The 13,698-nt window shown below is 35.9% G+C and overlaps 2 protein-coding genes across 2 annotated transcripts in view; one reads left to right on the top strand and one right to left on the bottom strand.

The window, feature by feature from the left end:
• LOC144451999 (IQ motif and SEC7 domain-containing protein 1-like) overlaps nt 1-1,794 on the bottom strand; it is a 95,592-nt gene extending 93,798 nt beyond the window's left edge. Inside the window, exons 1-2 of the mRNA XM_078143009.1 lie at nt 1,661-1,794; nt 1,164-1,342 (exon numbers count right to left, since the gene is read on the bottom strand). Coding sequence (XP_077999135.1) covers nt 1,164-1,342; nt 1,661-1,738 — 257 coding nt within the window. The 5' untranslated portion in view covers nt 1,739-1,794. The remainder of the gene's footprint in view (nt 1-1,163; nt 1,343-1,660) is intronic.
• A 3,832-nt stretch (nt 1,795-5,626) lies between these two features.
• LOC144451760 (WASH complex subunit 1-like) lies at nt 5,627-12,123 on the top strand. Its single transcript, XM_078142699.1, has 4 exons — nt 5,627-5,724; nt 6,949-7,572; nt 8,275-8,489; nt 9,566-12,123. The coding sequence occupies exons 2-4, from the start codon at nt 7,055-7,057 to the stop codon at nt 10,252-10,254; spliced, it is 1,422 nt and encodes a 473-aa protein (XP_077998825.1). The 5' UTR covers nt 5,627-5,724; nt 6,949-7,054; the 3' UTR covers nt 10,255-12,123.
• The last annotated feature ends 1,575 nt before the right edge of the window (nt 12,124-13,698 follow it).

The raw sequence follows: 13,698 nt of genomic DNA, 5'->3' as shown, positions 1-13,698 counted from the left end.
ATAAATCTAATGAGTACAAGATGGTGATAGGGGTATCACTTTTATTTATGACACCCCGATCTTACAAGGATGTAGTGTGTATTTATTTTATTTTTTTGCAATTTCATTATTTAATTTATATAATTACTCATACTATACACCTACATTATTTCTGTAGCAATCAGCTCAGAATTTAATTTTTTTGTTGGAACAGTCGAAAATTATATTGACCCCCCATATGGCATGTTGCCCGGGGTGTAAAACAAACGGATTCAACAGTACATGTATATCTAGATGGTAGCTATTCATCATAATACAATATCGATATGTTTTCCATTCAATACATATTTTCTTATCAATATTGCACATATTTACTTAAACTATATTACAAAACTAACTAAACAATGAGACTGAAAGCAATATTGAGAGACAAAAATTTTTTTTTCCATAAAACTGAAAGATACGATGTTTGTAAGGTCATTCTATAGGCAAACAAAAGAGGTTTTGTATGTCATTCTATTCTTAGCTAAGTGAGTAGACAATATTTTATAACCGACCAAGCTGACACATCTGTGAACAAACCACAAAATCCTTTCAATGCTTTCCAGTTTTTATCTAATGATGCGTTCAAAACTCACCATATTCCAAATACACTACATTTTTTTTTCATTTTGTAGGTATATTTTATTTATTTTATTTTTTTTGGTTTTGAACATCTGATCAAGATTCAGAAACCTTGGTTAAAAAAATGTTTCTCTAACTTTCCAATTTTTTCTTCTTCTAAAATTTATCCTTTCGTTCTCCATATTATATATTTTTTAACTAAATTTTTCAACACCTATGCCTGTCTCAGTGATGTTTAGTAAACAAATAGAAAATATTTGACATACCATGCTAAATTATGTCAAATAGGCTATTTGTATGGAGTGAAAAAAAATGTAAACAATAGTTTGGCTATGCTACTACTCTTACTACTAGTGGTAACAAAGTGCTCCCTAAAAATAATCGGACAATGATAGTAAATAAATCTCAAATAAATCACATTTTAAGCTTTTTTTAAACCATGGCTTATTCAGCTGATACGCAATTAAGCAAGGGATGATGGAAAGGTTATTCGTGTGTGAAATCGGGTTCCAGTTACCCTACCACCATCAAAGACGGGACGGCATAGTATAAACATTTACCTCTGTAACGGAATATCGGTCTGCTGCGTTTCTCCATCAGTCTCCGTCACGTTTCGTTCCAACAATTTTGTGGTCAACTCTTCTAAGTTTTCTTTAAGTAAATCCCGTTCGCGTTTATATTTCAGAACTTGTTCCTCTAGAAGTTCGATTTGGAAAGCTTGGGACTTTATTTGCCTGTCCTGCAAATTACCGATTAACAAAAATAAAATAAAATTATTATCAAAAGATATAATGCTAGGAGAAGAGTTACAGTAAAAATAAGGATAAACGAATGTGTCAAACTGATATTTCGCGGATTGAAAAGTAATGCATTTTATTTCATCACGAAGCTTCCCTGTTTAAAGTAATGGTATGCGATGTCCAATGCAGTGCAGGACCCTAGTTTCCGGGCCTTTCTGATCGTGTCAATCACGTAAGTTTGAAAACATTGTCATACGATAGCGAACCATCTACACAGGTCAAATAAATCACTTCCCGTCAATTCAAAACTTTCTTACCTGATCTTTAATAATGTCCCTGAGGTCACACAGCAAAGTAAAGCCCTTGGCCGACTTGTCAAGGGGAATTTCCGCCATCTTTTGGCCGAAAACGAGTGAATAGTTTTGGAACCACTACATTACACCAATGTCCACTCAAACCGCCATTTTGCACCTAAGTTTGTTCACGATTCCCTAGGGGTACCTGGCGCACAGGATGAAAATCAGATCATAATTCCATTGCTCTGAAATAACAGCATATTATTTCCCCGAGTTATTTCACCACTTAATCGAGGTCAATATACACCAAGACCGACCACTACTGTCGAATTACATTGATGCAGGTGAAACGCGAGAAGTTTTGAACGCCATATTGCAAATTATGCGACACTTGGCGGATTCAAAACAACGCCCTCAGCCACCTTTCTTTTTATCTTGTTTGGAAACTTTGATAATTTATTCTACGGCACTTTTGTATATTCCTGACTACAAGTCGGAAATACAAAGTGCCGTAGAATAAATTATCAAGGTAGCTAGTGACTCAAGAAAAACAGATATGCAAACAATATTTCCGTTCTCTTCTGGATAAATGGGGTCAAAACAAATATACACTTCAGCTTGCTGGTACATGTAAACGGTGTATTTCTGCGGTGTATGGTGGCATAAGCTTTAATGTTTATTTTGCGCGGAAAATTAGATTAAAATATTCGCAACATCTATTCTGGTAGTCCTGCTTGCATACGATTAACGGGTCTAGATTACTGACATGACCCTCAAGGGACGACTTACTCCGTATGCAAGCAGGACTTCTATTCTGGTTGGACACTTATGATGTAGGCGACTATTAGTATTAGCACAAAACTGCAGAAGTAATAAAACTATTTTCGTCGAATATAACATGAAACGATGACGAGTTATATAATATTTATTTATAAACTCATTTTAGACAGACAGACAGACGCACGCACACACACACACACACACACACATACATACATACATACATACATACATACATACATACATACATACATACATACATACATACATACATACATACATACATACATACATACATACATACATACATACATACATACATACATACATACAGTGGACAAACGTGACAACAAAGAATAATCGTTTGGTCGTCATAGTGGGTTGAGCTTACTAGAATTTCTTTAAATCTCTACTCACTTTACAATTAAAGAAGTTAATACCTTTCATTGATTTAGTGAATGAGCATACTTCATTGATTCTTCCGTATCGCACTAAACAATAGTTTGGTTCATCTGCATTGTTTTGCTGTTAGTGTTATGTAAACCGCCTTACCTCTTTTCAAAACATATCCATTTAAAGTTTTGAATGTTGTGTTAATGAGTGCTGAAATCGGTAAACAAAACTATAAACTCTTTTCTGCTTTTCAAAAGTTATCCACATCACTGATCATGGTCAGGATTCTGATTCCTTATTTTGTAGAGTTTATTACAGACTGTTCTCCTTATCACACTCCTCAATATCCAAACAATTCCTCCCCTACCTCCTCCCCAGCGCCCGCCTCACCATCTCTCTCCCCTCACTCTGTCTCTTTGTTTATGTATGTATGTATGTATGTATGTATGTATGTATGTATGTATGTATGTATGTATGTCTGTCTGTCTGTCTCTGTCTGTCTGTCTATCTGTCTGTCTGTCTGTCGCCTCTCTCTCTCTCTCTCTCTCTCTCTCTCTCTCTCTCTCTCTCTCTCTCTCTCTCTCTCTCTCTCTCTCTCTCTCTCTCTCTCTCTCTCTCTCTCTCTCTCTCTCTCTCTCTCTCTCTCTCTTTCTCAAATTGACCCATACTAATTATGTGTCCCAACACCGATAAATGTTTTATTATACAGACAGTAATCGATATTTATTTTACGAGCCGTCAAAAGTTCCCAAACATCGACATTAAAAAAATAATTGGTATTCAAGAGTAGGCCTACATTTACATTTTCGAATTACTCGTTACCTGTAATTGTAATTTGACAACGTCTTTATACATGTAACGTTTTACTTTATTGTACTTTCAGTTTATGCAAACACTCGTGTTTTGTATATGTACAAAAGGTTCAACAGTACACTCGACATTGTAACGCGACTGACGAAGTTTGACATTTATAACTTTTGTTTTTCTCATGGAACTCTGGGTAGATGCACATTTAGCGTGTTTTTTTTATCACATCATTACACTTTTACATTACTTCTAGTGTTGAAACATTACATGAATGAATGGTTTAGATATGAGTGAATGAATGAATGAATGAATGAATGAATGAATGAATGAATGAATGAATGAATGAATGAATGAATGAATGAATGAACGAACGAACGAACGAACGAACGAACGAACGAACGACTGAATGAATGAATGAATGGATGGATGGATGGATGGATGGATGGATGGATGGATGGATGGATGGATGGATGGACGGAAGGACGGACGGACGAACGAACGAACGTATGAATGAATGAATGAATGAATGAATGAATGAATGAATGAATGAATGAACGAACGAACGAACGAACGAACGAACGAATGAATGAATGAATTAATTAATTAACGAACGAACGAACGGATGGATGGGTGGATGGAGATAGATGGATGGGTGGATGGGTGAGTGGATGGATGGATGGATGAATGAATGAATTGAATGAATGAATGATTGAATGAACGAACGAACGAACCAACGGATTGATGGATGGATGGATGGATGGATGGATGGATGGATGGATGGATGGATGGATGGCTGGATGGATGGATGGATGGCTGGATGGATGGATGGATGGGTGGGTGGGTGGGTGGATGAATGAGTGAGTGAGTGAGTGAGTGAGTGAGTGAGTGAGTGAGTGAGTGAATGAATGATTGAATGAACGAACGAACGAACGAACGAACGAACGAACGAACGAACGAACGAACGAATGAATGAATGAATGAATGAATGAATGAATAAATGAATGAATGAATGAATGAATGAATGAATGAATGAATGAATGAATGAATGAATGAATGAATGAATGAATGAATGAATGAATGAATGAATGAATGAATATATAACATACAATACAATAAAACACCGGGAGTGACCACATCTACCCGATATTACCCGTATAGTATGTCTACCGTGTAGTATCTGACTTTTTCTCTTTTTTTTCTAAATGACAGTATTAACAATTAAAGAAACTTACTAAACAGAGTAAATTATAAATAGTATATATATATATATATATAATAATTGGGGGAGACGTGGTTTTATTTGTGAAATATTTGTTTACGTATCAGTGTATAAAATGTTTATAAAACACATATAAAAGACGTACCATGGTTCATGGTTCATGGTAAATAATGTTGCTACGGATAGATCAATAAAAAATATTGAATTGACTGTAAAGAGTCATGTGACGAAAGCTTTTTGTAACACGTCTATATCACACGTACTATTATATTATGAATATGTTTTTTCTATCATTGTTTCTTCAAATTTCGAGGTAAAACAGTTGATTCCACCGAAGGTACTTTCTGTTGTGCTTTTCACCCCCCCCCCCCCGTCTCATCGATCCATTCTGTTTGTCTTGAAAAAAAAATAAACAAGTGCAATGTATATCGCTATTTTATATCGCTTAATTTTTATGAAACAACAAGTAAGAAAACGTTTACATGTAACTGGAAATATTGAACTAATAGGCAGGCACTACTTGGGTCGAATCACAAGTCGTCATACCATGGCACATTAACAAAATATGACATCAGATAATTAACATTTATGGCGTTGTTACGTGTTATTTTTATTGGCTTTCATCTCCATGTCCACTATGATCGCTGAGAATCTACCCTCCCTCTTTATATCTTTTCATTATGGAATTCATACCAAGTTGCCGCGACATGTCACCGCGATCGGTGGTTGCAGTGGACCAGACCGCACAATGAACAGCGCCATCAACTCATCAACTCATAAACACTTGAAAGTCACCTGACTCGACCACGTCTGTTCGTCGGATTCAGGGAAAGTCGAAACGACAACAGTGTCGAAGCCACTGTAGTGTCACTCAAAATAAACACAGGTGAGTGCGAAGATGTTACCTTTGTGTCGTGGGTTTAGACATTTTAAGTAATGAAGTGAAGGAAGACACCGTCTAGCAACAAGTAATGACATCCTTGCCGGCCACTGATTTTATGTTTGTCTTGCCGTGTCACTGCAACCGAGGGTATATGGTATTACGGAAGTGGGTGTTTAACACCCAGTGTACGGTACAACGTTATAATTATATGTAAATACAAAAGATACGCCCCCAATTACAAAGTCAAGTTCTGGCACTATGATGTGTATATGAAAGTGAACGTCATGATACTAGAAGTAAGCACTGCACTATATAGAGAATACCATCAAGTTTTCAGTTGCAGAATACTAAATAGTAGTGCTACCATTATTATCATTAGTAATTACAATTTACATGATAATTGTTATCACTCAGACACATTTGTAAACATGTACGTGTATCATGGATGTAATAGTGTGAAATTAATGCATCCGTAATGTTATATTTATACATTTTACAGGACGATTTTGAGTCACCCTACCATGCACACTGTCATGTGACAAATAGTCAATTGACACCTTTACAGTGTCAGGGTGGCAGGATCATAGGGGCCTGTAGTATTTCTTAGATTGTTGTTTTCTTTGTCTGCACAGACTAATAAATACATGTATAACAATGTTTTGACTTGAAGATATCCCCCCCCCCCCTACCATTTGGAAAGAACAGTATATCTTCTTGTATAGAACGTACATTGATACCTTTGTAGTAGCAGGATTCATGTGATGTTTTCCTTGGGAAAACAACAATCTAAAGCAATAATATGTGTCCCTGTGGGCAGGATGGGGTGATAGGTAGGACAGTAAATCTTTTCTAAAGAATTAACTTGTCATTTGTGCTACAATGTTCTACTAGAATATTTTATGATGTCAAAATCCTAACTGACTTGATGTCATGAAGATACAAAAATGTACTCTTAGAGAAGTAAGAAATTATATGTATAGATAGATAGATACACACACACGCACATACGCACGCACGCACGCATTCACGCATGCACACATGCGAGTGCACACACACACACACACACACATATATATTATATATATACACATACATATATACATACATATTCATATAAGTATAAGTGTCTCACAGGAGAGAACAGTGTTCCATGCAATATGGTGGTATATATGTTAGTTTTGTTGATACAATTTATTATTATTTGTTTTGTTATTGATTCCTCCACAGATGTGACAAGAGGAGTCTATACATATACTTTGCAAGTGGAGGTCATTGACATCTAGAAAGCTAGCTAGTACTTCTTCAAGGTGACGTGATACAAAAAACAACCACCATGCCGCAAGAGACATACCACGTTCCACTAATACAACCGGATCTAAGAAGGGAAGAAACCATCCACCAAGTCGCTGATGCCCTGGAATACCTTGAGAAAATTTCCAGCGATATATTCAACAGGATCAGTAGTAGGGTGTCAGAAAACCGGACAAAGTTAGAGTCTCTGAATGACAGGGTAAATGTAGCACATGCCAAGGTGGAAAAAATTAAAGGCAGTCGTAAAGCAACCAAAGTGTTTTCCAGTGCAAAGTACCCGTCTGCCGATTCCGTGGATATGTACGAATCCGTTTTCAAAGACTTGAAAAACTTGAAAGAATTGAAACATTACAATAGACACATGCAATCTAAACATCAGCCAGCAGATGACAGAACATTGAGAGAGAAAATGCAGTTCTACAACGTACACTTGAACTTGAGGAAGAAGAGCCAAGATGATGCTGGGGAAGGGTTAGGTAGCTTACCAAAGAATGTCACATCTATCAGCTCACTTCTCCTCTTTAATACTACTGAAAATCCGTAAGTTTGAAATTGATACTACCCCTGGTACTACTACTATGGAAACCAAGGTATAGGCAAACTAAGATAGATACAAACTAAAACTATTGTTGAAACATGTTGACAATAAGCTAACAACAGACATTAGGGTAATTACTCTTCAGAAGGGTGGCATCTTTGGTAGCAAGATGAAAGTGTTTCTCAAGTGACCACACATTTAACCCGGCCATGTACTCAAGAATAGTGACAATAACTCAATGAGATTGTCACCTCGTTCAGTGTGTACACTTTCTTGATTACAGGGCGATTATCTACATTTAAAGCTAGACACCACTATCGCCCACTTGTAAATTGACTACGTGAAAGAACAGAAGTTTTAGTGTGTTATCATAGTTTGCTGATAGCCTATTTTCTGCAGAAATATGAAATATTTAACTTCTTTATTTGCAGCAGTCACCATATAAGGGCAAGAACAATGATGAGTGGAGTCACTTCATTGACTATATATAAATATGTAATTAAGCAAGAGGGTTGGTGTTAGGGTCAGCTGGCTTGAAAATAGGGCTATCATTGTAATCCAAGATTGGTATCATTGGACATTGCCTTTATTTACTATATATATTGCAGGACATTTATCTTATAATGTTTGTTATAATTATTGCAGTCATAGTTACATCATTTCAAGGTCCATAATATATACCTATTCCCATTATTATTCCCTAGATACAAGAAGTATGTGATGTTGGATCCATTAGGTGCCGTCACAAAGACCAGGAACACGTTAGATGAAGAGGCCAACCAAGAGATGGGTGTGGCACCCCAGTCAATCACTCAGAGAGAACAATTAGAGAGAGCTATAGCAGAGAATTTCTTTTACGTACCCAATCTAGGCAATGTACCTGAAATCGATGTGCCTATCTCGTTGCCAGATTTACCAGGTAATAAATATGCTGCTCTTTGAAGGAATATGCCTTTTAAAAAAACACTGCCCTCTGGTGGTAGAATGTTGTAAGAGAAATATACAGTATTTTGAATATTCATGAATACTGTGAAATTTTCAATACACATCATTGTAATTTATGATGGCATGGTGTTTTTGAAACATGATCAAAAAATGTAAGTTTAATGAGAATACGACAAGACTTTCTGTAACATCACATCATTTGACAATACTGTCACAAAACACTTCAAATTACTTTACAAACGTAGCACAACATATAAACTTTAATAGAAAAATTACGCAGAGCTTACGAGAATGAGACAACGTCATCAATTTGTGCTGCGCATCATCAAAACTTGCAGATATGAGATGTTTGATTCTCATCAGTGAGCCTCTTTTCACAACAAACTAAGTTTCTCATAAGTGAATGTGGGAGCATATTTTGATGTTATAAAACACAAAATTTCAACATTCTATCAATTCTTTTGCAATATCTGAGAGGACACACAACATGCATTGCATTCAAGAAGCAGGTGCAAATTTTGGTGACCAGGCTAGTCTGTGGGACTGCCAATTGTTCGTGCCTTTTCATGTTTATTTCTCAGTTTGATTTACTTTGTTTTACTTTGGAAGAGGGGATTCATGATGTAGAATTGGGTCCATACTAAATTTGCCAAATAAGTCAGTTGAAAATAGTTATTTAAATCGTGTGTCTCGAAAGTGTTGCTTAATCATTTTTACCATAATGAGAATGAGACGCAGATGAGATGCCAGTTGTCATTGTCATTTCATACACGTAAGCTCAGTGTAATCTCTCTCATAATGTATTCACTCACAGGTTACATCACAAAACCATGGCAGTACTTCCAATTCACAACACAATTTGAATATGGGAAACTTGACCTCATTTTTCAGAGGTCAACTATTTTTTATACAGTAGAGACATGAAGGATCACCACGTTCCTGTATGTGTTGATGTATATGTAGGTTTCATCATAAGCGATATCAAAATAAATCAAATGAGCCATTTGTATGTTTTTGTATTTATATTTACATCATTTCTTCCATTCACAGATGTTGCTGATGATTTGGCATACAGTGCAGACTTGGGGCCGTCTATAGCACCATCACTACCTGGAAGTAATATGCCAGACCTTCCAAACGTTGTCTCTGATACGGCCAACTCAACTTCTCTTCCTGCTACTGGGGATTCTGGACCCCCTCCACCTCCAGGAGGAGCACCTCCACCCCCTCCCCCACCACCACCACCACCACCACCTCCTCCACCAGGTGATGGGCCCCCGGCACCACCACCTCCTCCTCCCCCACCTCCTCCACCACCCCCTGATACAGACACAGATCCAGGTCCTCCAAAGAAGGCTGCCGTACAGGGAGCCCCTCAAGAAGTGTCTAAGCCCGAGTCAGGCCGTGCCGATCTGTTGGCCGCCATCAGGAATGCTGGCGGAGCTAAAAAAGCCCAGCTGAAGCGTGTTGAAGATAGAAAGTTGGAAAAGAAGAAAAAGAAAGAAAAAGCTTCCAGTGGTGGCGGTGGTGACTTAATGAGTGCACTAGCAATGAAACTGGAAATGAGAAGAAGGGGTATTGCTGGAGCAAAGGGGGCTGGAGGGGGAGGGGGAGGAAGTGAAGATAAGAGTGCACCATCAAGTGGAGGGTCAGCTATGGATAAGATGGCTGCCAAGATACCAGTACTAATGAAATCTAGTGATCACGAAAGTGCTACTGAGGATGATTGGGCTGATTAAAGTAATACTAGGTTTCACAATGTTCTAATTAGACTGTAAGGTACGTCATGTCGCTCCACCCTCACCGGCCTGCTCTGAAAACCGATGTGTGAGGGCGCCCTGCCACAGCATACCTTACAGACTACACAATGGTTTGAAATGAAGGAAAACTCAAAGAGTTACTCCAGTGAGATTTACTATACGACATAGATATACAAGAGTTGTACACAAAACATACTATTGAAGATAGGAATGAGTGTCTTTGTGAATGAACCATGTTAGAAGTAGGAGGAAAAAAATCATAAAATTCTGTAGTTTGACCATATACAGTATCTTAATTTTGGTTGGATATCACAAAATGAGTAAGGAACTGATAGAGATAGTGTGTAAAAAAATGTACATTTTTTATCACCAATGTTACCATTGATATATGAATAATAAAATACATTGTAATCTTTTTAAAGGCCAATGTCAGATTACAATTAATATTAGATTAGGATTAAAAATTGTCGTCTGACAAAGCTAATAGAAAAAAAAGTTGATCCTGAATAGAAGAATAATCCTGTAATCCTTACGGCTTCACTAATAAGATTACACTAATCCAAGACCATGGTATTCAGACATTGGGGTTTAAACCACAACAGATTGACTTCCACCCTTACTTGTCATCAAATGTCACATGAAATGGTATTTGTATTCAAGTCATTACATGTACATCCTATATGGACTCATTGGTATCAGATTTTTTTCTCTTTTTTTTGTGAAAAAAATATTACTGTACAGTAATCAAAAAGGTATATCTACATTACTTTACAAAGTTTTAATGTCTACTTTATTTAATTTCTCTACTTTGGTAATTGTCTAGGAATTCTCGGTACCGGAAATAGAATTTTACCACCTAGATGCATCATAAAAATAAATGCAATGTAACAAACATTCCATTTCTTTGTGATATATGAAATTTTCTACTCACAGAGTCAAAAATTTCTTGGAAGCAAATCACAAATTTTCGCTGATGTCTTGCTAGCATTGTCAGGAGTACTACCTCACTTCCAAGAAATATTTTGACTCTGTGAGTAGAAATTTTCATTACTAAGTATGAACCAAGAGTCTATGAACATTCATTCTCACATTCAATTTCTTGGTCTACGAAGTGAATTCTGCTCCACACATTACACATAGTATTACTAAAGATGAGTGTAACTAAGTCAACCTTGTTCTATTTCAACCCTCTAGGATGAGGTAAAATGCTACTGTAGGTACCAAGAATTGAAAATCTATTGTCGGAGTTGGAAACCCTAAACACGGGTCAAGGGTCAACAAATTTCTATTGTAAACATTGATTCATACATACCCCTTCTTACCAAAATTACTAGTTTTGTTTGTTTACATGGCATTCTTTCATTGTATGTGTTTATATAAAGTAGAAATTTTACCCTCAATTTAGATAGATTACATCAGATGAACCGAATAATCCAATGAAATATTTTGAAGATTTTAAAATTTCATTGTTTGAGAAAAATACAGGAAAAAAACGAGATTTTATTCAGTCAGAAATGAAATGGCTGAGGACGTATAATATTTCAAATAATGTGTTTGTGACAAGAACAATGTAAAAGTGAAATGTCTAGATTTGATTACCATAGTTACGAAAACTGATATAAATTTTCATAAATGTGGCATGTGGATTCAAGAATTTTTTTGGTTGATTTTATCATGTGATTATCACTGCAATGTACACAAGCAGCTGTACTATTCATTGACTCAAAGATCAGCTGATAAAATATACATACGGTTACCCAATACTGATGGCAAGGCATGTCATGTTAAATTTTCACCAAAGTTTTCATATTGGGATGTTGCAATTAGTGTGTGTTGAATACATTAAAGGCCATAAACATGAATGAATTTATAGACTGTAGTGTGATTTCATTGTCTTGGTGTACACTAAGCAGACCGTTATACTATCTACTCTGGATAGATGTATTACTCTTTTAAAGTTTTGTCTAGTGTTACATGTAATCAGTGTGTGTTTCTGTGTAAGTGTGTGTGTGTGTATGCATGTATGTATGTATGTATGTATGTATGTATGTATGTATGTATGTATGTATGTATATATATGTATGTATGTATGTGTGTGTGTGATTGTATGTATGTATGTATGTATGTATATATATATGTATGTATGTATGTATGTATGTATGTATGTGTGTGATTGTATGTATGTATGTATGTATGTATGTATATATGTATGTATGTATGTATGTCTCCGTCTCTCTCTTTTTACACACACACACCATTCAGAATTTCAAGTCAGATATTGATATAAATAATTTCATGTTGTATTCATATTTTAAGCATTTCCATTATGTATTAATTACAATTTCATTTAATAGGTACATTCATTTTATTTTCAAGTTTTATTATTAATTTTGAAATCAAAGTTAATTTATATCACAAAAAATCTGACAATTCAGATGACAACATGCAAATCAACAAGGTAAACACAACCATTGCAGAAGTTTAATTATGGTTTGCTTTCTATTAGGACAACATTTTTCTAGTATTGAGACCTTTAAATATTCTGTGTTTGGGGCCTGACAGTAGCTAAATAATCAGTCTACAAAGAAATTAGTTCTGATAAATAAATACATTGTGTTATACTTTCTGTGTTTATCAATGTGTTCAAAGTGTAAATTAGATGTTATTCCCAAATAATTTTCTTCGTTCAGCCAAGGAAAATAGGAGTGACCTAAGGGGCCTTTGTCGCTACAAGTCGCTAGACGATAGTATGTACCAGCTGAATGAATGAAAATATAGGAGAATAACGCAATTATACCAGTGCCAGTAATATCAAAGAAAAATCAGGGAAAGTAATGGCAATTTTGAATTTTTGACTCATATTTCAAACACAACAGAACAAGTGACGTAGACATGGGTTGTAGTGACATGGCGCATTCTTGTGACGTAGAACGACCAGAATATGTTAACTTGCCATATTTTTTGTTGAACCTCGCTTGCGCATGGTGTAATTAGATATTATTCCCAAATATTTTTCTTTTGTTCAGCTAAGAAAAATAAAGTGACCTAAGGGGCCTTGTGACTACAAGATGCTAGATGAGTAGTGAGAAACCCCTTAGATCGTGAGTATTTTCCAGCTGAATGAAGAAAAATATTGGGTAATGATTATACCTCCTCAAGCATAATTTATGAAAAATCTGGGAAAAGTAAATGGTGATTTTGAACATTTTGATTTGTATTTCTAGCACTGTAGAACCAGTGAGTCCAACATTGAACAACCAGGGGATATAATCTATATTTTCTGTTCAAAGGCTTGTGCATGCTATAACACAATGTATTCATTTATCAGAACTTATATTTTCATTGACTGATTTAGTTGCCTCTTGATGGTGCTGTCAAGGAATATTTCAAATTACTGATAGAACTTTTCATGTAGAAGCACAT

The sequence above is a fragment of the Glandiceps talaboti genome, chromosome 1 (genome assembly GCF_964340395.1).
Source record: "Glandiceps talaboti chromosome 1, keGlaTala1.1, whole genome shotgun sequence".
Lineage (NCBI taxonomy): Eukaryota > Metazoa > Hemichordata > Enteropneusta > Spengelidae > Glandiceps > Glandiceps talaboti.
Note: the sequence above shows the minus strand (reverse complement) of the source record. Positions and strands in the feature narration are given on the sequence as shown.